Source organism: Pyrgilauda ruficollis, unplaced genomic scaffold (assembly GCF_017590135.1).
Source record: "Pyrgilauda ruficollis isolate IOZ18807 unplaced genomic scaffold, ASM1759013v1 scaffold10, whole genome shotgun sequence".
NCBI classification, from domain to species: Eukaryota; Metazoa; Chordata; class Aves; order Passeriformes; family Passeridae; genus Pyrgilauda; species Pyrgilauda ruficollis.
Window position 1 is genome coordinate 10,170,965 of NW_024508101.1, and position 26,908 is coordinate 10,197,872.

The 26,908-nt window shown below is 51.2% G+C and overlaps 1 protein-coding gene across 1 annotated transcript; it reads right to left on the reverse strand.

Annotated features, from left to right (window-relative positions):
- On the reverse strand, nucleotides 1-26,908 carry CHST13 (carbohydrate sulfotransferase 13). The gene is made up of 3 exons (XM_041465649.1): nucleotides 26,785-26,908; nucleotides 4,620-4,696; nucleotides 1-1,306 (listed from the first exon to the last, which is right to left on the reverse strand). The coding sequence occupies exons 1-3, from the start codon at nucleotides 26,876-26,878 to the stop codon at nucleotides 461-463; spliced, it is 1,017 nt and encodes a 338-aa protein (XP_041321583.1). The 5' UTR covers nucleotides 26,879-26,908; the 3' UTR covers nucleotides 1-460.

The following is a 26,908-nucleotide window of genomic DNA, read 5'->3' on the forward strand; positions in this document are numbered from 1 at the left end:
TTAAATTATTGCTTTATTTCTGGTTCTATGCAAGTCTCTGATACACTCCACTCTGACCCCTGAGACTCCATGTCTGCCCCCAAACAGCTCAGTAAGGAGGAGAAAGACCTGAAGGGATCCTGCCCGAAAAAGGAGCCTTCCCAAGATTTGGATCTACAGAGGAGTCTCTTAGTTACAAGAAAGTCCCCAACCAAGGCAAGAAGTGTCCAGTCCCACCACCATTCCCTGTAGATATTGAAGGGTGGGAGGGAAAGGGAAGGAAAAGCTCCAGCCCCAGTGTATCGAGAAATGTTCTTCCTCCAGAGCATGCATGAACAAGGCATCAGGAGGTGGAGCAGACCCTCACAAAAGGGCACAGGGAAGAAGTCAACCAAGAGATGAGCTCAAGGCAGGAGGAGAGGAATTGTGGCGAGGTGAGAGTTATCCAGCTCTCCCTCACCTCTCCCCCGCAGCCCCTGCCTCACCGGATGCGGAGGTACGAGGGGATGGAGTAATTGAATAGCAAATAGTCCATTTTGTATAAATTAAAGAGTCTCCTTTGGTAGAAGGGGCTAATGTCCTGGAAGAACTGGGCTGTCATGTCATCTGTCGTCCTGGTGGTCTTGGACGAAGCCGGGAACTTGACGCTCGTGTCGGCCCCCACCAGCTGCAGGATGTAGTTGGCATCTTCGGCCAAGGTCTCGTACTTGCCCACCACATCGTAGTGGATGATGCAGGGGTGGCAGAGCGAGTGCACCCGCTCCCAGTGCTCGTTGAACGGCTCCTCCTGCTGCGTGCGTGGATCCAGCAGGTAGTACACGAACTCCTCGAAGCGCACGTCGTCGCCCCGCTCCAGGGCACGCTCGCTGGGCTCCTGCCGGTGCCGCCGGATGATCTTGGTGCCGTAGCGCTTGTGGAAGGCCGTGTTGTAGCTGAGAGTGAACTTGTTGCGATAGGCCGAGACCAGGCGCTCGAAGGGCTCCCGCACGAAGACGAACTTGAGGTAGCTGCGCAGGCGGGAGTTGATCTCGGGGACGCTGTACTCGGACAGGGTGCGCAGGTTGGAGGGCACGTGGGCCTCGTGGGCGGGGATCTCCAGGGGGTCCTGGTACTTGCCTTGCCCCGTCAGGACCATCATCACCCGCTTCCAGTTAGTGCAGGCCACCTTGGGCACGTAGCAGTAGAGCAGGCCGTGCGCGTCGTCCACCACCAAGTGCCGCAAGTCGTCCGGCCGCAGGAGACGCCGCTTGCGGGTGTAACGGCTGCAGACGTTGCTCAACATCTCCCGTCTCTGCTGGTGAACTGCCTGCAGGGACGACTGCTCAAACTGGGGAGAAAAAACCCAACAGAGACGGTCACCAGCTTGCCCAAGCTGATTGTGGCCTACATGCAACACTTGGCCCACAATTGTCCCCACTGCCTCCCCTTTACTGGGTGGGTCAGTCTCCCATGTGGGGTTTTGGAGACAGCACTCACTTTGAACACATCTTGATTTGGGGCACTTAATCCTTGGACAGCCTGGCATCAAAAGAAAGGACAAAATGTGATGAGGAGCTGGATGAGGAGAAAATCGAAGGGGGTGAGGGAAGAAGGGGTGGTGCAGAGAGGGTCAATATCAGAGCATTTTTTCAAAAGCAGACACACACACTGGGTTAACATGCTCTCCCTCACACCAGTCTGGGGAATGCCCCAGGGATAGAAAGCACAGCCTGTTTGCTGGCACAGGGCCCTGCACACCTCCTGCTGCTATGGGGCATTGCTGCCTCACACTGACACCCACACACATGTGCTTGCTGTGAACACCCAGCCAAGGGCAGAAACGTGGCAGAACATTTGGGCATGCTGGATGGAAACGGCCTGAGTGTTCTGCCAAGGAAAGGCAAATGGAAATGGTCTCTAACGCTGATGATCAAACCCTGGTGAGCAGGAGGGGAGCTGGAGATGAGGTGGGGTGGCAGGGATGATGGAGAGGAGCAAGGGGCTGGGTAGGTAGTGCTGGGGCCCTTCCTGAGGGCTTTGGACTCCTGAGGGACTTCCTCCACACAGGCCAGTCCAACGCCTCAGCTCTGGTCACAGTTTCCTTTGGCCGCAGGGACAAGGAGCCAACACATGGTTCTTTGACCCTTCTGACCCTCACATCAAGAGCTGGCAGCTGCTGCACTGGCTTACCAGAAGCCCAGAGTGCCTTAACCCCTGACCCAGCTAAAAACTCCTTACAGATATGGGGACGTGACCTCTCCTGTCATGGTTTTTTTCAGAAATCCCAAAATGTCATTGGAACATCTGGGGAAGGAAACCATTTCCAGGAAGTTAGAAGGGGAAGGTCCCCTCCTCCTCCTGCCCACTCTGTCACTGTTTTGCTCACAAGGGTTGGGAAATTTTGTGTTCCTCGTTTCTGGGAACATCCAACAGCCTCGTCTGGGAACAGCAGCACCAAGCACCTGCTAACCTGGGGTGGCCCTGACCCTGCAAGGCTGTGGCTCTCGTGCCACGCAGTGACCACCACCTCCCAACATCAGAGTGGCTCCCACTTTGGGATTGTAAAGACAGTCCTGCCAGTGTCACAGGGTGCCACAGCAAACAGCTCTGCAGTTGCACAGACCTGGTAAGCTGCAGATGAAGGTCAAGGGCAGGCCTTGCTGCCTGCATGGCTGCTAAGAGCTGTCACTGCCCAAGCATGCTAAAGGACACCCTTGGCCAGGCTTCAGGTGCTCCCTCACTGCTCCCTGGGGGTTTGGAGGGACAGCTGTAAGGGCTTGTAAAGCTCCCGCCAGGAGCTGGACATTAAGACAAACTGTCCATCCTGTGGGTGATCCAGCTGACCTGACTCCTTCAGAGAGACACTACCATCTGGGCAAACAGCTCCTTCTACAAGGGATGAACCAGACTCTTTTGGATCTTATTTCCACAAAGGAAAGAACCTTGTCCAGGCCACCTTAGTGACCACTTTTTCCAGGAACCTGTATGGGCAGTAATCTGAGACACAGGAGAAAGCATCCCATCCTTACTCCTTCCAGCAGGGACATGATAATGCCAAAATGAAGGAAATTCAGGTGAACAGATGCCAACTGCCAGCAAGGTATGACTCTGACATTGTTGGCTACTAGGTTACAAAGAAAATACAGCACCTAGGGAGGTGATAACTACAGCTGAAGAAGCATTCTCATGCTGCCTTGCATCACAGCCAAACATTTCAGCAGAAATTTCTTTGTTTGGAGCTTCCCTGTCAGCTTTTACAATTGGAAAACTTTTTTTGCAAGGGCTAAGAAAAAGAGGTATTTTAATAATGTGATTCTTTTCAGGTGTTTTTCCCTGCACTTACATAATTCAAAACTATTGGACCAGAGAGACAGACAGACAGACACTGTCTGCAGGCATGGCAACAAATAAATGTGACTACTTTTCAGCAGCCGCCCACTGGAATAAATGCATGTCTTGCAGTTATTTCAGAACAAAACTGCTCCCTTCATTTCCTTCTCTTTAAAACCCAGGGAAATTAAGTATCACTTTTAAGGAAATAGCACCATGACATTCCAGCAGCACCAGGGTTTGTTGGCATCATGGCCAAGGGAGTCCATGTTTGTAATTTTTCAGAGAGCAAATGTGCTTTGGCTGCTTACAGACGTAAGAGCATCAGCCTAGACAGTGACACACAGCAACAGCTATGGGAAGAGCTGACTCTGGCTGCATGGGGCACTGCCCACGGGCACTGGGGAGGCAGCAGGGATGGCAGCCCACTGAGGGGCTACCAGCACTGCCCTCTGCTCTTGGGGGCTGCAGCAGATGACAGCCCCATGGACACGGGGAGATGCAGGGCACATTTCATGGGGGCACGTGGCACGGCACCCGTTGGAGGGTGGTTTCCCACAGGGCTTCCTGCAGGGAAGTTGTGGGTGAAGATCCCTCTGCAAAGGGAAGTGTGGCTGAATTAGGGGAAAACTGCCTGCCCAGGAGGAAATGCAGCAGAAAGAAACAAAGACTTGTTACAGCTCTGACCACAAGCCCCACTGTAAAGGGCAAGCAGGACACCTTCCCTGATTCCTGCACAGGGAGGGACCCACTAAGCCCACCTGGAGGGGAGTGATCCTTCGCCCAGGCTGTGCCTGGCTGCTCATTTCTCAGCAGATATAGCTGGCACAGCTCAGAGCGATGGAGAGGCCTGAGATGTTCCAGGATTATAAATCCCACATGGCTGAGTCCAGCTACATCTACGTAAAAATATATAAGTGCAGATTCCTATGTGTGTGCACATATCTATAGCAGCTAACACAGAAACATCTGTCAATTATTAGCTCAGTAAGGACAGCAGTGAAGCTCTTGCCCAGCTATGATGGCACAGAGTTGGCTTTGAAACGATCAGGTGGCAAAGTCTCCCAGGTTTGCCCAGCTGTTGCTCAGCCCACTGGTAATTAAAACATTTACCCAAGTACCAGCAAGGGACATAAGCAGTGTTTGTGAAGTTACTCCCTCAAGCAGTATGGTCTGGTCTTTTAGACACAGCCAGAGGTTCAGCTGCAAGGACCCTGGGGGTGGCTGGAGCTGGCACAGTGCCCCACACACCAGAGGAGTGGAAGAAAGGGTCAGCACTCAGTGCTCCACTTGATCTTCATCCCACCACTTCTGTGTCCCTGTCCCCTTACCTGGTCACTCTCATACAGGGCCTGGAGTGGGCTGCGACCAGCCTTGCCTTGCCAGGTGGATCTCATCTCTTCAGAGGCTGAAAAAGGAGAGAGGAAAATCAGAGGGGCTGGAAGGGTCTGCTTCCCTTGCCTTCTCTTGAGATGCCCAAGGTGGGATAAGACAACCTCTCCAAGAAGACACAAACTCATTTTGCTCTGGAAGTGATGCTCAAGCAATGCTCTTCCATCTCCCTTACTTTGTAACAAAATCTGCAGTTAGGATTCAAAAGGTCCAGATCTATTTTTTATCAAATAAAACACCATAAATAAAGGTAACAATTACAATTTCAAGAACTACTAGGAAAAGTTTGATCCATATGCTTTTGGGAAATGCCACTTTGTCCAGGCTGTATGTTTGAGGGGATGACCCAGAGGAGACAGGACCCTGCCAGCATTGCCACAGCCCTGGGAGGGGTGAGACAGCCTCTGTCCTTGGCAGAGATGGAGGGCAGATCCAACACTGGCAGCTCTGTGCTGAGCCCCCACAGGCTCAGAGTTTGCACTTCCAGGCTCAGAGACACGAACAGCTGCACACAAATTGGTCAGGTGCTTTGTCTGACCAGTAAATCTATTGAAGCTCTTATTTGCTATTTATATTTTTTCCATCCCTTCTAAACCAGCAGCATCTCCTCTGGTGTTTGAAGCTGAAGACAGCCTCCCAGGCAGTCCTTGCCCCCTCCCTGCCCTGCAGATCAGCTGTTTCACTTTGGAGGTCCATGTGCAGCAGCTCCAAACCCAAGGCTGGATGTGGCCAGCCATAAGTGCAGCAACCTAAACCCAATCACTGACAGCTGCTCAAGTTCTCCTGCTCATAAATTATTTAGGGATGCAACCACCTTCCAGGCTAGGAAGCATCTGCTTCAGCTCAGCCTCTGAGGTCCCCTCAGGGACCTGATTCCAGCAGAGTGGGGGCAGAACCATGTGGCCTGGATATCCCAAACCCAACACGTGGAGCCAGCCATGGCAGGGGTGCAGGCTCTCACTTTCAGCAACACTTTCAAGCAGCTCTCCCCCACTCACCCACCCTCTGCTGCTTGGCTCTGACTCCCTCCATTGGCAGAGGATGCCACCACAGTTTCCACATGACAGGTTTGTAACCATGGGGGCTGTGCAGCCCTGGAGTTGGCTTCCACAGAAGGAATCACACCATGAGTTTTAAAATGGAGAATTCTGTTTTTTCTGAAGGGGAAGATAGGACACATTGTTCAGGAGACTGTGGCCTGGGAGGCTCTTCCAGTCCTCCAAGTTCCTGGAAAAAGCATCTGCCACAAGACATTTCTGGCAACATGAAGGTTTCTATCAGAAGCTTTTTGCATGACAGTTTGGGGCTCTGGGTCTTTTCATTCACTGACCATCACCAAACAACCCCACATTTTTTATACAAGTCCCAGATGGCATCTGTACAAAATAACCAGAAGGAAAAATCCAGATCCTGTGTTCATTTTGACATGCTTGTATTTTGCTTAAATGAAAACTGCACCAAAGCACAAATTCACCATGGTCTCAGCTAAACATTATTCATTCCTGGAACTGTAATTAGGAGGAAATGACTGCCTGACCTCACAAAATTTCATCAGCAGTGCCTGTACGCTTGCGCGTCCGTGGGAAATGACACTTCCTGCAGCGCTGGATTGATCAAGATGTGACTCAACGAGAAGGTACAGTTTCTTCCTCAATCCTCTGTATCAGTTACCCCACAGGAGGCTGAAATAGCATCTGTGCCAGCGGGAGATAAGCAGAGAATCCAACGTACAGTGCTGGGCTGAGATGCTCATCCCAGAGGAGCCCCGGTTCACATTTCCAGGCTCAGCCCTCTGCAAATGACAGGGAATGAGATCGACCTTGAAAACTCCCCTCACTGCAGCTCCCATCTGCAGAGAGCACTGAACTTGAGCCCCTTTCCCCTTTGGCTGGGGCTGATAAACTCCTGTTGGATGGAGAACTGTGACCCTGCTGAGGGCTGCCAGCAGTGCCTTGCAGCAGACACTGCTCCTATATTTAGTAAAAACAATGTGGAGGCGTTTGTTTTTGAGATTAACACGTGCATCAGCCAGAACCATTCTCATGGGGACAGAAGCAAACCCCGGGTGGTTCAGGCTGACTTAAGGCTGTTAGAAATGCAAATAGCTCGTGCTGGTGCTGCACAGGGCAGCGTGGAAACGTCCCAGGGAAAGGCTTCAGTGCCTGCTGCAGCATCAGGTCACAGCCCCGGAGGAGCACTGGCTTGACAGGAGGCTCTTTGGGCTCAACAAAAGGCAAATCTGCAGCAAAGAGGTCAGGCAGGTCACAGCCATGCTCTGACCTCTTCAGTCCTCTTTTTTGCAGAGGGACAAGCCTGGCCAGTGGCTGATGCACTTTGCAGGGCTCTTGCCAACAGCCCCAGCAGAAATGTTGCAGAATGGATTTCCTCCAGCCCTTCCCCAGAGCAAGATCTGGCAGAGAACAAGGCATCTTCTCTGGATAGCAGCAAACCCCCTGGGATCCCTGCTATGCGTTTGCTGTACAGGGTTCCAGAAAAAAAAGAGGAAGAGATAAAAAAAAAAAAATGGGAAAAAAAATTCCTGCCAGGCTGCTCCCGTGCAGCTGGAGGAGGCCAGGAGTGCTGAGCTGGCAGGGGAAGACACCGGCACTCAGCACTGGCTGCATCCTGAGGCTGTGAGCTCCAAAGTGGTGACACCATCCCTGCCCAGCACTGCCAAACCCTCCAGAGCAAGGCCTGGCCTGGCAGCAGGTTTTGGGTTTTTACAGGGCTCCACTGCAGGAAGTCTCCCCTCTCAGAAACTGTCTGCTCACACTACACACGGCATTCCAAGGAGAAAAGCAGCCAGGATCCTGGCTGGGCCATGATGGTGGCTTTGGAGCCAGGGTTAAGCCCCAGGTTAAGCCCCATGAGGGGGGCAGCATCTGCTGTGTCCCATGGGATGGAGTGCCCATTCTCCACTAGGCTGGGTCAGAGCAGCTAAAGGCGTGTGAACAGAGACAAGTCCAGGTTGTCTGTGCCCAAAGCATCCCCAAAACATCTGGGATCACAGTGGTAGGCAGGCCAGGGCTGCTGCAACCTGCTTGAGCCAGCAGCAGGCTGGAGACAGTGATTTAATGGAGTCCACCCCACTAAGATCAGCCTTTGACACCCAACACAGCCCTGTCCCATGACCCCAAGCTGTGGCCACCCCTGCCCCAGCACCTGCAGCATCACTGCTCACACACTCCTGTCCCAGCCCTTCCTGTTGCCAAATGCTGGCTGGAATTTGCACATCCCTGCTATTCCACTCATTCATGTTGAGAGCAAGTCAGGCTTCCCATTCCCTGTACCACTGGTTTATCAATCTCTGGAATGCCCCTAGGACTCCCAAAAAGTTTGGGAAGGCCAAGGAATACTGAAATAAATGACACTGTTGAGGAGGGAGTAGCATGTGAGTGAGTTAATGGTTTCTGTTGCATTTTGGCACCATGGCCCTGAGTACAGCAGGATATTCCATCATGGAGGAGCTGCCAAGATCTTCGCATCTTGGATCTTCTGACTTTATAGCTTGTTACTGAGGTTCCCAGATTCCACCACATGCAGTGGTAACCCTTGGAAAGTTAGCATTGCCACAATTGCATCTGAAAGCAGGGACATCACTTAGCCAAGGCATATCAACTTTCTTAAGGGGAAAAATCACCAACCCTTGGCAACTGCAGGATCACTATTTGGGTGAGAAGTATCAACACAGTGCATGTCTGTGATCCAAATCTGAAGTGGTTTTCACTGACACAGGCAGAAGGAAATATCACATTTTTCCTTTGAATCTTCAAATGATGAGGCAAAGGCATAGGACTGATGTGGAGCAGGAGACCAAAACCTCCATGCTAAGGCAGAGACACTGACCAGAAATATATGAGTAAGATGAACCTGAAAGGAAGCTCAGGCACATTTTTGAGTCTCCTGTGCTACAAGGGCTTTCAGACTTTCTTTTGGAGCTTAAAAATATATCACACTTCCTCCTTCCTTTCCTCCTGTACCCCATATTTCAGTGCTGTCCCACTACAGCTGAAGCTACTCTCTTGCAGTGTGACATCAACACCGCAGCAGGATCTGGGGCTTCAATGTCTTGCCAGCTGTCCTTGGAAAAGGGAATAGATTTTAAAGCTGTGAATATTTAGGTGTACTAGCTGATTGCAAAGACAGCCAGACATGTGTGAGGTGAGGGAAAGACTGGATCATGCCTATTCCAGACTTCTGGATGCAGCAGTGAAAGAATATGCTGTTTTGGCTGCAAAGACCCTTAAAAAGGGAGGGAGGTTCTCTGCAACCACAACAGCAAATCCAGTGTGTGAATTGAAGAGTTTGGCTTGGAGATAAGATTCAGGCAGCAACAAGCCTGCTAGGCTGACATCAGCATTACCCAGGCTTTAGAAAACAGTCTGAAGAAAAGAAAGCAATTAAAACATGTGGGTAGAACTGGATAATAAATAACTTAGAAGGAAAATCAACATGGCACTAACCAGACACAGCTCATACCCATGCAAACTTGTCTGTAAACAAAATAAGCTGTTTGTGTAGATCAAGACTATGTGGTAGATCCTCACCCAGATACACACAGTGTATAAGAGACAACACTCCACAAGAAATAAGGATTTCATCGCCTTCAGTCAGAGAGGATGAAGTTTAGAAGGTGAACTGGAAAGGTCACAAGCAACAAGAAAGCAGGTGGCACTTAAATGAGAAATACTGGGCAGAAGGCAGATTTCTAGAAAAATACCCCCCAGATTAGGTTTGGTATTAATACTTTGAGAAGGAGTTGACATAAAAACAGAAAGATACTGATGATGGACAAAGACTTGAGAAAGGCTGCTGTGGCAGGGAAAGACAAACACCAACAGGGAAACTGAAGTTCATCCTGGATGAGGGGAGTGAAAACTTAATAGGATTTAATTTCACAATGTTGGAATTCAGCAGTTTCTGCTGCTTTGCTGCTGGAAGTGGCAGAAGGTCCCAGATGCATTAGTTCTGGGCCATCAGCTGCCAGTGTGACAGTCATAAAAAAAGGCAAGCGAAGCCCTGAAACAAATCAGGTGAGATATTTGCCATCACAGCAAAAAAAGCATTATCCATATGCTATTATCCATAGCACTGGTGACCCTCAGCTGCAGCACTGACAGCTCTGCTCTCCTGGGCCAAGGCAGGAGAAGGGCTGCCAGGTGACCCCAGGACTCGCTGTGCTGTGGGAGCAGCACAGGCTGGATGTGTGTATGAGCAGAGCTGGGATGCCATCACCCCTGGGAACAGGCCAGCAGAGAGGATGGCAGGGGTTCCACATGCAGGACATCAGCACTCCCACTTGCTCAGGTGCCAGACTAGAAGAGGTTTGGGAAGTTTGGGAACCCCAGATCAGTGGGAGCGGGTGGCTGGAATGCAATAGGAGGAATCCCAACTCACTTTGGGCTTGAGGATGAAGCTTTCAGATATTTTCCAGGCTGGACCCTGAGGCCACAAGAAGCCAAAAACTCCACATGTGGTCTCCAGTATGAAACACTGGAGAAGGCTAACACCTGGAGAAGATCAGTGGTCTCCAGACAGGGGAAGTGAAGAGTCAGCACATGTACTTGCACATGAGCAGGCACCCCAGAGGCCCTGAGGAGCTAATCCTGACCCCACCACTGCCTCCCTGCCGCTGTCTCACAGCCCCAGCCTTGCTTCCTGTTGTGTCTGTGCAAAACCTAAAAAAAGAGAAAAAAATAATTGCGGTGCCTGAAATGATCAGTGTAAATTACAGCCTGCAAATGCCAGCAGGGCAGTGGGAGAGGTGCTTCTTTGTTCTGTAGGAAGAGTCAGTTCTCAGGGGAGAACTGAATTCCCTCTTGGAAGGGAATGCTCTCTCCCACACCAAAGAAAAAGTCCTGAAATTGAAGGTGATATTTTCAACTGATTCTGACTTGAGCAAAGGAAAAAGGACTGGTGACAGGAGCTGTCTGCTTGGCACACACGGCATGTGAGCAGCTGAACTGCATTCAGGGGAGAAGGAAGAGTGCACAGAGGGAAACAAATAACTGTATGACCAGAAGGGTTAACAATGTCCAGAGCTCTACAGTGTACAGAGATCAGCGCTTGGTTTAAGTCATCACTGGAAGAGCCAGAAATTAGGACCTGCATCTCTTTGTGGGCACAGCAGTGAGCTTCTCCAGACCTTGCTGACTCCTCTCCAGGACCTGCCAGGGGCAATGAGTGAGTGCTTCAGCCTCAGCAGTGACAGCTCACTCACCCCGACCACAAAGACAGGCTCCTCACTACTGAAATAATGCACCCAGAAGGATCTTGCTATAGAACTTCTGAGAGGATACTGTGACTGTACTAGTCAAAGCCAAACCCCAGCCGCAGCCACTGGCTGCTAAACCTGTCCAATTTTCGATTTTAACATCCATGCAGAAAAAAAAAAAAAAAAAAAAAAAAAAAAAAAAAAAAATGGAAAAAGAAAATAGAGCTTGGCATCAACAGTGATGGATCCAGACAGTTATTGCAGTCAGAGCTCAGTTTTCCCTCCTGGCTTGATAGCAAAGACTGAGACATGCAGCTAGACACACAGACTTCATGAGGATGGTCCAGGACATGGAGGCCAAGAAATCCCACATGGAAGCACCAGCTGAACCCCTAGTCAGTGTTCAGTGGTCCACGTGAGAGCCCTGACTGGAAGGATCAGAGCTATAGGGTCAAACAGTGTTGTCTCCAGAAAGCAGTTTAATTCTAGGAAGCTCTGGATTTCATGTTTGGGCTCCTATTGGTGGAGAAGGCATTTCCTTAATTTCTGCCTAAACACAAAGGCTGATTGTTGTTTGTTGGTTTGGATTTTTTTAAAAGACAGATATTTTTCAAAACTACGAAGATGTGAGAATCCAACACCAGAATCCCACAGAGAACTCCACACTCACTGCCTTAATGTTGTGGAAGGCAGTGACCTCTCTTTGATGGACAAGATGACCAAATAAGTGACTGTTTGCTTTCTCACATCATACTTCTGGCTGTGAAGAACTATGTGGCAATTCTCGTGTTCACAGAGCTAAGGGAGGACATTTGGGAATTATTCCTATTTTAATTCTTACTGAAAGGTTTTGACTGGGAATGGGAATTTTTTGGCTCCAAAAGCAAATACAATTTTTGGCTTCAAAGAGGCAATCAAACCTCCTTAGATTCTTGTGACTGCTCATTTTTACTGCATCTAGAAAGTCAAGGATATAGACAACAGGGGCTTAATTAAAAAGCTTAGGAAAAGAAATCTAATAGACCCACAAAACTGATTTGCTTAAATGCATCCTTCATGTTTGTGAATTTAGACACAATCACCTCTGCTGGGGAGCTGCAAGAGTAAGGAGGTGTAAGTGGCTGGGCTTATCCAGGTGTCTGCACCCAGAACACCCAGAGGGAGTGGGCAGCATCCATGCCCCACTCTGGCAGGTAACTGGCAGCAGAGCACATGCACAAGAAAGAGTTTTGGGAAGAGAGAACATGTCACAGCAATATTCAGACAAGCACAAGCAATGGCAAAAAGCAGCCAGCCCTTTGGAGAACAACCAGAAGAGATGATTTCTGGTCTTTTCCCTGGGTTTCTCCCAGGCACAGCACAAGTCCCCAAGCAGAGGAGGGCTCAGATATAAACCCACGACAGCCTGTACCTTGCACAGCTTCCAGGTGGCAGTGAACAGATCCCTGTGGAGCAAACAGTGTACTTGACCTCTTTTGTTCCTCCTGGAGATGTGCCAGTGAGTGGTGAGCAGGAATGATGGAGGGGAGCTGGCATCAACTCGCAACCTCTGCAGCTCTGATATTTACAATACAAACATCCATTTCTTGTTCCAGACCAACATCCTCTGTAGCTCAGGAAATGCCTCTGTGGCCCTTCCCACCACTGCTTCTCTTTCCAAGGTGCTTTTCTCCCCAGTTATGCCTTGTTCAGCCTGCTCTGCCCCATGACAGTGTCCTCTTGCAGAGGCTCAGCACTGTCACAGGTAACTGGCTGCCACCTAACACAGCCCCACGCACAGTGGGCACAGGCAGACCCACCACTGGCCTCCTCCAGTGTTTTCCTCGCTGATGAACAAGCCAGCAATGTATAACTCAAGCTATTGCTGACAGCCTGCCCTTGGCTGTGTGGGCCAAGCCTAGGGAAGGGCTGGCTGCTGTGCATGTCTCTCTGCTGAGGTGCAGGAGGGGAGTCTGTTGGTGATGTCTGTCTCAGCTCACTTGCCAGGGAACAGGAATCCATCAGACCTTCCCCTGCCAGCTCCCCTCCTGCTCCCTACAGACAACTGACAATCTGGAGCATCCTGGGGAGCAGCAGAGCCTTCCCCATGCTTGCTCCAGAGCATTTTCAGACATGAGAGCAGAGTCAATGGCCAGGATGGTTGCAGCCTGCAGGGGTCCTGGAGCAGGTCCTTCCCAGATAACCCAGCCAGGCTAATGTGTATCAGAAGGGCAGGACCTTTGTGATTCTACCTCCTGAGCAGATCAGCAGGCAGGCACATCCCTGTGCCCTGCAAAGCCATCTCATGATTCATTCCTCCATGTCACCAGTTGAGCCACAAGCCACTGGCATGGCACCAGGAAGCACAAGTGTCCCTCTGAAACCACTGCACCCTAACTCTCAGGCTCAGAAATTGCCTCAAGTAGCTTGGTTTTGGGCTATATAATTCTATTTTGAAGCATAGCCAGTGCCTGGGTGTTGTTAGCCTGGTTATCCCCATGGCAGAGGGGCTCCATTTGGTGGCTCCTGACTTAAAGATATTTAATTTAGCAGAAATTAAACCAGGTGACTTGAACTTGGCTGGATCAGACAGAACTGAGTCCCGGCAACACACGGGTGCTTGAAAGCTTAGCTCAGACTTTTTTTCCCAGAGCTGCACATTTTCTCCCATCCCCCCCTAGTCCTCTTGAAACAGCCAAACCGAGTAATTAAACCCCCTCACCTCCCCTCACACCCAGCACTTGGAAACAGAGATACAATGGGAGGAGGTTACCCACAACACTAAGGGAAAAGCCACAAGGAAAGCAGCTCAGGGCCAACCTGAGCAGGGCAGGACAGGACGTGCACATGAGTAGGTTTGCACAGAGAACAGCCCACGTGCAGTGAGCTGCAGCAGGGGATGACAAATCTGCTCTCCCATCAGCCCGGATGGGTGAACCCGCTCCTGTTTGCATATGGGGCAGGGTGGTTTTGCATCTCCACAGACACTGGGCTCACACAGAAGTGATGTTTTAGCCACAGTGATAAAGTACCATTCCAGGGCAAGATGAGGGATAGGGTGCAGCAGAGGGATGAAGGCTCCACAATGGTCCATCATCTTCCTCTTCTCCAGTACCTGGCTACATCATTTTCCTGTGGAGCCAATGGAGGGATCCTACCAGTCTCTATCACACAGACCTTCCTCCCCAGAAATCTCCCCTTTTTGCACAAATCACTCTCTTGTTTTCCTGGGAAGCTACTTAAGGCAAACTCCAGTCAGTCACAGATGGCTCCTGAAGGGTGATGGGGCACCCCCTCACCAGGACTCATTTTTGTCCCATGTCTGTGCTGCTGAAGCACCCCAGTACCCCCTTCCCAGCCACTGCCCTCAGAGGAGGCTCCACAGGCACCGAACTGAGGTGACACAGCTCACTTCTGAGGAGGCACAGTGGTACAAACCTCTTAGCCAAGAGGGAAAGGAGCATTTTCCAAACTCCTTCCATCAACTGCATATGCTCCACAGCTACCATCCCCTGGGACAAACCCTTCTGCAGCACTTTCCACCCCAAACCACACAGCTCCTACACACACACACAGATGTGAAGGCATGGGAGATCCCTGGACCTCACCATAACCAGGTGTACATAGGCAAGATGTCCAAGATTGCTTCCTTTGGGAAGGAAATGAAAGGAGGTGTCACCCCCTAGAAAGAATACCCTTGTTTTCAGCAATCCCCGCTTGCAGCTTCTGCAGAGTGCCAGGGCTGTGTGGCACAACTGGGTGGTAATGGCAGCCAGGCTCCCTGGCACTGACAACAGCCTTCCTCCAACCAAGAAACTCTCTCCAAAGAGGGGACAATGAGTCACTGTTTCACATGGGATCACTCAATGGACTGCACTGCCTTTAGCAGGAAAAGTCATTCACTCCTCCAGGGATGTGGCTGCCGGCTGGAAGGCAGCTGCCCACGGGCAAGAGAGGGACAAGGGGTGTGCTGCCTTCAGCAAGTGTTAATGAGGGTGTGGAAGAAGGTTTTGAGCTATTTTCTCTGGGAAGTGATGGATGGGAAGAGCCATGCAGAGGGGGGAGTACATGTCCTGCTCTCATTCCAGCCAGACAGAACAGCCAGGCCAGCCAGAAGCAGCAGTGGTTGTGGTGAATGTCTGAGGGTGGAAACACACAGCCTCAGGGAACTGAAGTGGGACCAAAAATCAAGCACACCTGCCTCCACTTGTGCCCAAGATCCCTGATATCTGTGCACAGTCATCTGCAGGCAGCATCCCTGTAAATGGGGCTCGTGGGACTGGAATGCCTCTGGCATGCTGCATTGGGGGATGGACAGGCAGCATCAGAGAGCAGCATCAGAGAGCTGCATCACCTCTCTGTCTGATATTGGGGCACTTGTCCCACACACACAGTGCAGATTATTCACAGCACAGACACACACACAGAAATCTGAGGGCTGACAGGCATAGGGACAGCACAGAAGCCCCAGGCACATTAAATTAAACAAAAAACTCACATGGTTTCTGCAAGAGGCAGATGGATGCTCCCTGCTTCCTCAGTCTGGGGCTGCAGTGACCCATGCTCATGACTGTCACCTACCCACAACCATTTCCACACTCAGTGACTCATGCCAGATGCAATAAATCCACAGACAGCAAACACGGGGCAGGGGCCAGCGGCATAAGGTGCCCCTGGCACCAAGTGCCACCAGACTTCAGCTTTCTCTATCTGGATCCAGTTCAAGACAGACACATTGTCTTTCATCAGAAAATGCCTCAGCCCAGCCTCTCAAGTGCTGTGGCAACCTCAAGTGCCCCTGTGCCAAGAACGGCACAGACGCCTCCTGAGCGGGCGCTGCAGGACCTGACCCCTCCCAGCCACGGGCTCCTCACGGCTGTCCCCCTGGCCACCAAAGTTCAGGATCTTCTCTTTTAGCTGAGGCATGTCCCAGCCATGCTCCTTGTCAGGAGTCACACCTGCACAGAGCCTTCTGACAGGTCACACATGGGGCTGGTAATGCCATCACTACAGAAACGTGATAACTAGACCTTATTTCACATCACCACTCCTTCCTCTACTGAGAGGATGCAGGAACTGCCTCTCCAAGGGGCAATTTCTCCATTCCCACTCCCCAGGATCTGCTGGATCTGCAGGATCTTCATGGCTGGAAACAGGACGCTGGGTGAGATCAGCCCCTGCCACACCACAGCCTGCGTGTCCCACTCAGCACCACGTGGGATGTGGGATGGGAGGCAGGGAGGGACGGAGGCAGCAGTCCAGTGTTCAGAGCTATTTGGGTTTTGCTCCAAACCACTAAAAAAGAGAGATCTCTGCTGAAAGTGCTCCAAAGAAACACAGCAAGCACTGCTGACAGTATAATCTCCGCTGTCCATTTCTATTAATGCTCTTACAGGTTTAGCAGAAGCTGGAAAGCTTGGAGCTGACTTTTCACTGCTCAAGGCATGCAAGAGCTCCCAGATGAGCAAAGCCAGCGTGACCCTGCGTGCAGCCCCCATCAGTGCCCTTTGGAGGGGCACTTGCCTGGCAAAAGAGGCAATGGACTTGTGTGTGTTTTGCTCCTCGTGCCTGGCTGACAAACCCAGCCCAGAGCTTCACATTTGCCGTGCACACTCAGCACTCTGCGGCTAAGCCAGGCTGAGGGACGATCCAGCGCGGAGGGGTTTGCAGCCAGCTCTGTCTCTCTGCCTTCCATCTGCTGTACAAAAGCTCAGGCAGCAGCCACGGAGGTGGCTCTGGGGTTTGACGGGGTGTCATCTGATGGATGTTTTTTTAAGCTGCTACAAAAAGAACATTAAACTCCTGACGCGAGATGGGGTCAGAACATCCTGCACTAGTTTAGATTTCTACTGCATGTCACACACATTGGGCAGGAAAATAATTATCTTTCTAACTTTACTTTTTTGCCTTTTCTTTTTATTTTTTTTTTCCCCCAACAGGAGGCTGCTCAGCTTTTAGCTGCCTGGAAGAGACCTCTGAAATCTGAAATTCCTGGTCTGTCCAGGCTTCAGCCAGATGCCTACTGTTAAGGGAGTGCTGGCTGTACCCAAGCCAGTGCAGGGACTGGCTGCCACTCATTCCAGAAATGACTGTGATTCAGAGATCTGGCTCCTGGACATGCTTTAAAACCACTTGTGCATTACTCTTGATGTTCAAGATCCTGGAAAGTTTACTTAGGAAGAAGTTATTGCCATTGCCATTAGGAAGATATTAAAATTACATTAAGAGCCTCCTTGTTTTCTATAAAGCTTCATGAAAGCTCTTTCCTCTTTTGGCTCCCACTTGCTTGCACAGCTTACTTTGCCTTTATGTTTGTAAAGATAATTTTTCTTCATTTCTCACTGATGATACCTCTTGGACTTTCACAGTGCCACCAGCCATACCCAGGGTCAGGGGCTGGCACAGCTGGCCTTGGCTGTGTGGCTCCCTCCTCCCCAGAGTTGGGGATGGCTCAGGCTCTGTTTTTCAAGAAAGGCCCTCTTATTCCCATTTAGCCAAGCTGAGTCAAGGATCAGCCAGGGAAACTCTAATCAAGTGATGGAAAATGGTGACAGTTATAGGGTTAGCTCACAATAAATCATGCAGAAAGGGAAAGAAGGAATCCAGCTGCTTCAAGGAGCTTGCCAAATGCCCCAGCATCGTCTGTGGGGATCATATTAGGAACAGAGCCAATGGCAGCTGGTCTGGACACTCTGCCCCGTTCAGTGCAGGGGCTCTTCCCAAACCTTCATGTCTCCCCAGCAGCAGGAGGCTCTGGTCACCTGGTACCAGCCTGAGGCAGATGCCAGGAAGGTTTTATAGAAAGATCACAGGCACTGTAGCTGGAGGGATATATTTTGCTGGGGCAGGGTCCCTAGATCTCTACTGTCACAAGGACTGCAATTAAGATCTTTATAGGAAACAGAAAATTAACAATATCCAGCAGGAACATGGCCTCTGTGAGCAAATAAAGTATTTGTGTGTAAGTACCATGCAATCTTCTGTTTCCAAATGGTTAATTCCTCCTATAAGCCAGGCTAGAAGCTTTCCAAGAGCAATTTCTCTTCCCCATTACGCCTGTCATTCTCCTGGCCCCAGTTGGCTGCTTGCATTTATAATTCAAGCCGAATTGCCAGCATTTCCATTCCTTGTCAATAAACTCCTCCTCTGCAGCCTGCTGCCTGAAGGAACTGCAGAAGAAGGGCTTGCACTGGCAAACAACCCTTTGTCAGAATGGGCAGGGGCTGATTTTCCCTGGGCAAGGCTGCACCAGAGATCCACCTCTCCCTAAAGCCCCGCTGGTGTGGTGTCCATACCCCTGCAGACCCCTCTGGGCAGGCTCGGGCAGCCCACAGCTGCTCACACAGCCCCACGGGGCTGCCAAGCACAGAGACCATCTGCAGCAGCCTGCTGCCTCCTGCTCAGCTGCTGAGGTCAGCCAGGCCAGCGTGCAGGGGACCAGGCTGGGCTTGCTCAGAACCTGCCCGCGCTCAGCTCTGGTCTGGGCAGATGCTGCCTGTGCCCTCTGCACACAGGCCACCTGCACAGGCACAACAAAGAGGAGTCTCTCTAATGTCAGATGGCTCAACTTGCCTGCTGAACATGTCTCAAGCCATCTTCTCAGCTCTGTGCATCTGGGATTGATGAAAGCCTCAACAAGCTGATCTGAGAAAAAATGCCCACTCAGCAAACTCTTCCCAGTGCAGCACTCTGCACGCAGCCATCCCTCCCTGGCTCTCTTCATCTCCTCTTCTCTCATCCCTTCATGGCTCTCATCCCTCTGCTCCCAGCACAGCCAGTTGAGGGGCTGTGTCCTGCCTTTCTAAATGACACAGGTCATCAGCTGGTGAGACTCTCTGCCTCAAGATACACAACAAGAGACTTTACAAAGAGTTAAAGAGATGCACGAGCTCACAAGAGGAGGAGAGGAGCGAATTACAGCCTGCTGGAGACTTGGGATATCCATCTCTGAGAACCATCTCCAGCAGATATGGTCCCACCACATGACCCCTCCTGCCTGCTTCTGCTTCATTTAGTAATGACCACTGCTGAGGCCACCAAAGAGCCCTGTCTCCCAAGCCAGCATGCTCAGCAGAGGACACAAACACCTCCAGTGCCATCACAGCTCTGGGGCACAACAGATCACTGCTAGCTCCTTGTCTGAGTGCCTGTTGGATTTAACCCTTCCTGAGAGTGGCTGCTGGCTCTGGGGACATCCCTTTCCTTTTCACAGGGAGTGAGCAAGCTGTGATGGGGACCTCAGGAAGAAGGGTACTGGGAGGTTTGTGTCTACACCACGCAGCAGCAGCAGCTGTGGGCTACTGAAGCAAAACTCCACCAACATCAATTCAGCCTCGTTTGAGTCTCACAGTGCCTGTGTCTGCTGATCCTGTTAAGCTAAAGGGAAATCAATCTCCCTGATACTGCCAGGAGTAAACTTGGAAGAGACCCAGCTGTAAATATGCTATCCCTGCACCCTTGCCAAAAGGAAGGGCCTGGCTCTGTAGATTTGTGCAGGACTGAACTCGCTGCCTTCCCCTAACATGGGGAAATCTGCCCGTGCACAGACACTCCCGTGGCAGTCAGAGCCCCAGACTCGCAGGGCAACACAGTACACATGGGCTGGGGAGCTGCTGAGGAGCTTCTGACCTCCAACTAGTTTGTGCTGGTTTCTCAGGTCCCTGCTTTGAAGAAAGCTCTCCAGAACAGGCAAGGCAGCCCCAGGGACACCCACACCCGGCAGCTCCGAACAAACATCACCTTTGAACCTCACGTCGATATTACCCATCTTCCTGCAAGGTCAGTGAAGCAACATCTGGCCAGAGAGCAGGCTTGGGTTGGGTTCCACATTAGCAGTGAGGCTGCAAACTCACAAGGAGAGAGAGCACTGCAAGGGACGGCTCCAACCTGCTGCTGCTCCCTCCCTGGAAGAGCTGGGAAAGCAGCCAGGAGATGGAGGGCTATAAATCAAGTGGCATTTACATGGAGAAGGAGAAGCTGTGAGCACGTTGTGACTGGAGGCCAGGACTCACAGGTGTACCATAGGTGACAAGCTGATGGGAAGGGACCTGTGCACTACTGTGAAGATCCAGAACTTTGATGGCATATCTCCTTGCACAAGTACCATGGGTAGAGAAGCCAGCACCTGCCAATCATGGCCAGGCTAGAGGCTTCCTCATCTGTCGCTGCAGAGGCAGCAACACCTTCAGAGACATTCTTTGGGGAGAAAACAACTTCAAGTCCAGTTGGATGCTGCTCTGAGGGAGTCTATGAAAATTAAGTCCAGTTGTGAAAAAGCTGGGTCTCACCAGAATCAGGTGCTTCCTCAGCACTGCAGGTCTCACTGCTGTGCTCAGCACGGTCTGTGTACATGGCCCTGTGACAGACTCACACCACCACACACAGCCCAGGGCACTGTGGTTTGCAGCAGCTGCCAAAACAGCTTCACAGTGTGACACCACACCGAGGGTTCAGTGGCCAGGGCTGCAGCCCTGCTGGGTGCACTGAACACCTTTGCCATTCCTGGCTCCTGTGTACCAGTAAGGTAAGGGGAGGTGTACTGGTAAGGTGAAGGGGAGGTGGGACATGCCAATAGATAGGGAGGCAAGCAGGACCCCAAAGAGCCAGGCCAGGGCTGTTGACAGGGCTGGGGATAGCTGGGGCTTGGGGAGCCCTGCTGTAGGTCACAACGCTCTCATCACAGCACAGGGAAGGACCTGAGGTGGCACGGGACAGCATGTTCAACCGGGACAGAAAAATCAGCAGACACTGAATCCACACACACTCACACCCTCAAAACCAGGTTCTCAACCATTTTCAACACCCAACGGTGATTCTCCTCTCAGCAGAGCTGCCAGAGGATGTGGCTTATGTGGCCAGGCTTTCCTGCTCTGGTAGACAGCGACGAGCCACCTCAGCTGAGGATGTAGCTGCAGAACCCAAGGGTGATGGAGCTACTGCAGTCCTTACTAGAGAGGAGAAACCCTGCTTCCTTCTCCCAGGAAAGGCCAGCTCCAAGCCCTTCCCAGCCAAATTCCCATCAGTCTGCCTGCCCATAAATTTACAACTATTTATTTAGTCAAAGCTCATCCAAATAATAAGAGCTCAGGGGCACTGTGGGAAAACAGGAGCAGGCGGAGCAGGCAGCCTGCTCCTCCAACAGGCTGCAGGAATTCCCCACTGGCTGGTTCAAGGTTGGACACCTCCATGCCCTGAAGCTAAATGTGTTCAGTGCCAGCAAGCTAAAGGGAGTGGACTTGTGCAAGGATCTCTGAGGCAAGCATCACCAATCTAGAAACCAACCTAAGGCAGATCTTTGCCTCTGAGACTTCCAAAGGTGGGAGGTGGGGAAGGTTACAAGGCAGGGACCTTCAAAAAGCCTACAGACCCCACACATCCCAGTAAGGGCTGCTGCAAAGATCTGGGAAAAAAAGAAACTTACTCAAGAGCATTTAAAATAAATGCTGGAAGAGAGCTCAGCTTCCCTCCCACTTGCCTCTCCCTGTCCAGCAGAAAGATGTCCCCACATCAACAACTGGCAGGTCAGAAGGACAGCACCAGGTCCAAGATGGAGCTCCAGTGGCATGACTGTGGCCCTGATCCCATGTGGTGCCCTCACACAGCCTTTCATCAGCTTTTCAGACTGAAAACCCACACTTGAGGCAGCTGCCCAGGGTGAGTCACAGCAATGTGTGGGGCTGATGCAGAGCCCAATTTGCCAGCGACAGGGGAGCGTGTGTGCACAGTGTGTGTGTGTGTGTGTGTGTGTGTGTGTGTGTGTGTTTGCTTTGTGCAATCACTGTCCTGCCTGAGGGGCTCAGGCTGAAAACTCACTCAGGGCACTGCTGAGCTCTGGCAGATTCAGCCCACCAAGAGGGGAGCAGAGATTTGTGGGCTGTGCAGTGGTGGGGTGACAGTTCAGGATGTCGGCCACTGCAGGTTCCTCTGGCAGGTTCCTCTGGGTGTCCTGGGCTTGCTCATCTCCATGCAGAGGGGTACTGGCACTGGTGGCTGCTGGAACCACTCCTGCTGCCTCCTGCAGAGGTGCCAGTGCCTGCCTGGGGCTGCTGCAGCCAGCACACCCCAGCTCCTGACAGCACGAGTCTGGCAGTGGCAATGTTGGTATTGTTTGTGTACAGGATCCAAGGCACACAGAGCCATTTCTTGTAGTTATGATATTTTATTAAAAATACTTAGGATTTTTCTTTTCCTGAGGAGCTGAAAGCCTCAAGAAAGAAACGTAAATAATAATTATCCGCTGCTGTGGAATGCAATAGGTGCATCTTCTATTGATTCATGTGGATTGTTTTCAACTGATGACCAATCACAGCCACCTGTACCAAGGCTTGAGGGTGGCTTGATTTGTCATCGCTGCTGGTGCTTGCAGCCTTAGCCAGGGTAAAAGCAGCATCTCCCTCCTTATCTGGAAGGCTGAGGACATGTGTCAGCCAGCTGCAGGCACAACCCAGGCTCGGAGCATTCGCTGGCTGAGCCCCGTGCACGTCCCAAGGCAGCGGCTGAATTTCAGCCTGCAAATACCTTTAAACAATGGGGAGGAACTGAGGACTAAAATAGGCTCTTTCCTGTTCTGAAAAAAATATATCCTTGGTTTTCAAAGGTCTGCTTATGTGTAAGTGTGTATTTATCTCCATTCACGCCAGGTCTAGGTGCAGTTGTAGAGCTCTGCGGGTCAAATCACTTATCAACTCTGTAATGTCTGTAATAATTTGTATCCCTCTGAAGGGACCAATCTTTAGGCACAGAGATGGAGCTGACTGAGATCAATAAATTTGGAACAATGAGAAGCAAGAGTTTCTCCAAGATCTGCTGGTCCTGAGGGGTGTTGGGCTGGGCAATTGAAACCACCTGAGAACTGGCAGAGAGTGGTGGCATTGGTGTCTTCCATATCCACCTTGACATCAGAGGGCAAACAAACACACAGAGATGGTGAGGCAGTTTTCTACCTGTGCTATCTCCTACATGTGTTGATGTGGCTTCTGGCACTGCTGCTCATCCTCCTGCAGGGCCCCAACCCTTCTCTCTCAGGGCTGGTGAAGGGGTTGGAGAAGAATTTGCTCTTCCAGAGCTCAGAGGAGATCCAACTGGTTGATACAGGAGCAGATAAGGATGGAGAGAGGGCTCTTGCTGCTTTCTGACTTGGAAAGCTTTCTGGAATAGGATCACAACCCTGGCACTTCTGGTATCTCTTGTTGTGAAAGAGTCAGACCAAAGGCTGAGTACATCTCACCTGCAAGGCCCCGTGAGGTCCAACAGCTCGTGCTGACAGCAGATTGTGAAACAACATGGGGAGTGCAGAAGCCAGCACTGAGCAAGTGCTGCTAAAAAGACCAAAGAAAGAACAGCTGGATGCTGCAAATGGACAGAATCAGAGAAGAAATAAAGGAGCACTTCGAGATTGAGAGCTTTTCTTTCTTTCTTATTGGAGAAAATCTGCCAGCCCTCCAAATGTCTGTACAGTTTGCCTACTCATAGTTGCCCCAAAGACATACCATTGGGGTGGCCCCAGAGCACTGCCCTGCAGAAACCCCAGACCAGATGAACATAAGGCCTTAGGACCTGCCAGTCACCTCCCTCTACCTCCTTCACACGCTTTCCCTTCCCTCTATCCCACATCCGTACCACCAGAGCCATCCCACCTCCCTCCCTGTTGCTAAAATCAGTGTGGTCCCCCTGAGAACAGCAGTGACCAAAGCTCTGATGCAGACAAGGAATGGCAGCCTCCAGTATCTCCTGCTGTGCCAGCCTAGATGTGCTGCCAGCAGAGTGAGCTGAAATACCAGCTTGAGAGCCCTGCTGTGTATTCCCACCTCCGTGCAGAAAATGTACAGCGTGCACAAGGCAGCACAGCTAACGGTGCGCTGCTCCTGCCGGGAACAGAGAGGAACATCAACTCAGACGATGGATAACAGCCATGCCAAGGCCAGACAGGATCTCCTGGATGGCTGTGGGGTGACACCAGTACAGCCATGGACTCCTGGTGGCCCTCATCACCCCCTGCGCCCAGCTGAAATGGCCTGAGGCTTGCCTGGGAGCTGAGCACACTTGCCCACGCCACCAGCCCAGGTGCAGGAGGTGCTGCAAGGTGACTGCTCCAGGTAAACCCCAGAACTGCTCCAGGTAAACCCCAAAACTACCCACTGTGGCATGCTGTGGAAGGTCCAGGGCCAGTGTGCTCAGCACCACCACCACAATTCTTTCCTGCAATGCAGACATCCTCCCCTTGGCCATGTACCTGTGAGCCTGGAGCCACAGCTGATGGCCAACAGGACAGACAGGTCAGCTCCGACTTGAAGCAAGCAGGGGACAGTCCATGGCACAGCTCCACGCCAGGGCCAGGGGAGTGCTGGGCCTACAGACCCCGTGTCTGCTCACCAGTACAGCCAGCAGGAAGGAAAGGCAACAAAAACCACCAGGGCCACAAAGCCCACCTCCCTGTGGAGCACCAAGAGCTGTCCCACCCCTCTGGCAAACACACTGAGCCCATTCCTGCCTCAGGGAGGTACAACAGGGAATTCTGCCACTGCCTGTAGTACAGACTAATTCAGCCCACCACCAAAATAACCAACTCAGCAGCATTTAGGAGCAGAGTTATTTCAGCACAGGCTGGTGTGTGGGTGTTCCTGAGGCAGAACAAGAAAGCCTTATTCCAGCCCAGCCACGGAGCTCAGCACAAACCACCCCATGCACAACTGTCCAGATGGGCAAGGCAACCAGAGTGGTTAATTCCTGCCCCTGAGCTGAGTGAGCCCTGAGCACTCTCAAGATTTAAGATTTGTATCATCATTCTCCCCATTCCTTGTCCTGCTCACCGGAAGGTTTGGTCTCGATGTGCCATTAGCAAGGATTAATTCAGCATGTTCCATGTAATGGACTGTGGGTGGCCCAGGGAAGGCAACCTGCTCAATCCTGCTAATGATGGAGAAAGGATCTGACTGCTCCTGGGGGAAACTCATAGACGGCTTCTTTTTTTCCTAGCATTTTTCTTCATTATTATATAAAAACCAAATGACACCAGACAACTAGAACTCCAAATAACCCCCAGGCAGACATCACTTTAGATATGACATTTTCATTTGCAAATTGTTTACCTGTTATTCTAACTTACAACTTCTAAAATTCAAGCAATTTGCCTCAGTTTGTTTTCCTTTGGGATAAAAATGAAGCAATCTTTAGCTTGCTTCTTTTCTGTATATGGTAATGACCTTTCCTCTGCTAGTGTTTCTCACTGATCTAAAGAGGAAAGGAAAAACTGTAAACTGAAAAATAATAAGGGAAAGAAATGGCACAAAAATGAAGGCTGGACCCAGGGAGACAACTGTGTGGCTAGAAAATAAGCTGGTGCTAGAGAACATGAATATTGCTTTAAGTCACCTCTTTATTGAACCTAAAGGGGCAAATCTGCAGAGGGCATGCACATCCTCACAAATGGGTTCCCATGGAGTGACAAACATTACCTGGTTCCAGCAGCTGGAGATCCCTACATCAGACCTATCAGCATCTGTGTGAACTTTCAAAAATGACACTTGGCCCACGTGAAAGAATAGATTTGCAGGGCATTGCATTAGCATTCCAGATCCAAATTCTCTCCAGTGCCTCGTGAGACACCACCACCATTACCATCACCTGGTTTGCTCTGACCTCAGGGGAACTCTGTGTGAACCTGGGTTGAGATCAGGTAAGGAATTAAAGTCAGCTAAGCACAGAAAGTTCTGCTGACTCAGACCAGCAGAATCTCTTTTTTGAAAACCAGAGCCCTGAAAAGAGACAGGTATTCCAGTCAGATGCTAGAAAGCATATCCAGTGTAAAACACAATCATCTCTTCATTAGCACCCCTGGAGATTAAAGATGATTCAGTGCAGCACTTTTTTTTTACTGAGCAGTCCCAATATTAAAATAAGATGCATAAATAATTTCCTTAAGAAAAGAAAAAGTTACTAAGGAATGCAATACTGATTATGGTCTTCTGGGATTTCTGAATTCATCTGACAAGCTTCACATGCTCGTCTAGAAATAACAAATGCTTGCTCGAAACCCAACTCCTCTTCAATCTTACTCAGCCAACAAGTTATGCCTTTTTTATTTTTAGGAAAAAAACATATTAAAGTGATGGAGCAGCCCCTATAAAAGGAAAATCACATTTCATTTAGTCTACACTGATAAAATTCCATTAACGTTTCAGTCAAGTCAGTCTTCTGAATTTTAAGATGTAACTCCAAAGGCCCCATTGATGGATTGCTGCTGTACTCAGAAAACATTAGTACATTGTTAAAACGGCAGGAATTATCCAAAAACATCTAATAGGAAAGAGGAACTAATTTCCCCAAAGGAGCAGAAAAGGCAGGGAAATAAATTATCCGCCCAGAACAAAACGGTTCAGATTTTAGCTCAGAATTGTTTCCCAGCTTGCGAGAAATTTCTAAGAGCACACACTAGAGAAGTCCCTCGAGCCATTCAAAGAGACTCCCAGCAGTTTTAGTGACCGCGGCTATGGAGCGGCACTTGCGGGGCAGAGCAGCGCCCCTCTCCCGTCCCGAGCCGGGTCAGCCTCGGCGGGGCTGCGCTCAGCTCCGTGACGGCACAGAGCTCACCACGGCTTCGTGCCCCGCAGGGACAGCGGACGGGACAGCGACCCGGGAGAAGGTGCCTTCGGGAAGCACACACGGCTGTCACCGCGGAGCGCGGCGCCGGGACGGGAGCGCCGCTCTCACCGCGCCGAAGTTCCACGGGCTCAGCCGAGCGATGGGCAACCCCCGGCGGCTCCACCGGCGGACACAACCTCCGCTCGCCGGGGACCGGAGGACACCCGAGGGGCTCCAGGAGTAGGGAAGGGGCTGCCCGCCGTGCCCCGCTCCCCTCTCCGCCCGCCCGCCCGCTCCCGCCGGGGGACCCTCCTGGAGCGCGGCGGACCCACCTGGGCTGAGGCTGCTCTGGAAGTAGAAGAGGACGAGCAGGAGCGAGCCGAGGCCGGCGGCCAGCGCCAGCCGCGGCGCCCGGCTCCGCCGCATCCTCGGCCGCGGCTGGCGGCGCAGCGCAGC

Bases quoted from the DNA above. Each gene is read 5' to 3' on its own strand.
- CHST13 (XM_041465649.1), bottom strand. From the start codon at position 26,878: ATGCGGCGGAGCCGGGCGCCGCGGCTGGCGCTGGCCGCCGGCCTCGGC. The intron at 4,697-26,784 runs GTGGGTCCGCCG...CTCCTTTTTCAG, and splicing joins CCAGAGCAGCCTCAGCCCAG to CCTCTGAAGAGATGAGATCC. The intron at 1,307-4,619 runs GTAAGGGGACAG...TTTTCTCCCCAG, and splicing joins CCCTGTATGAGAGTGACCAG to TTTGAGCAGTCGTCCCTGCA.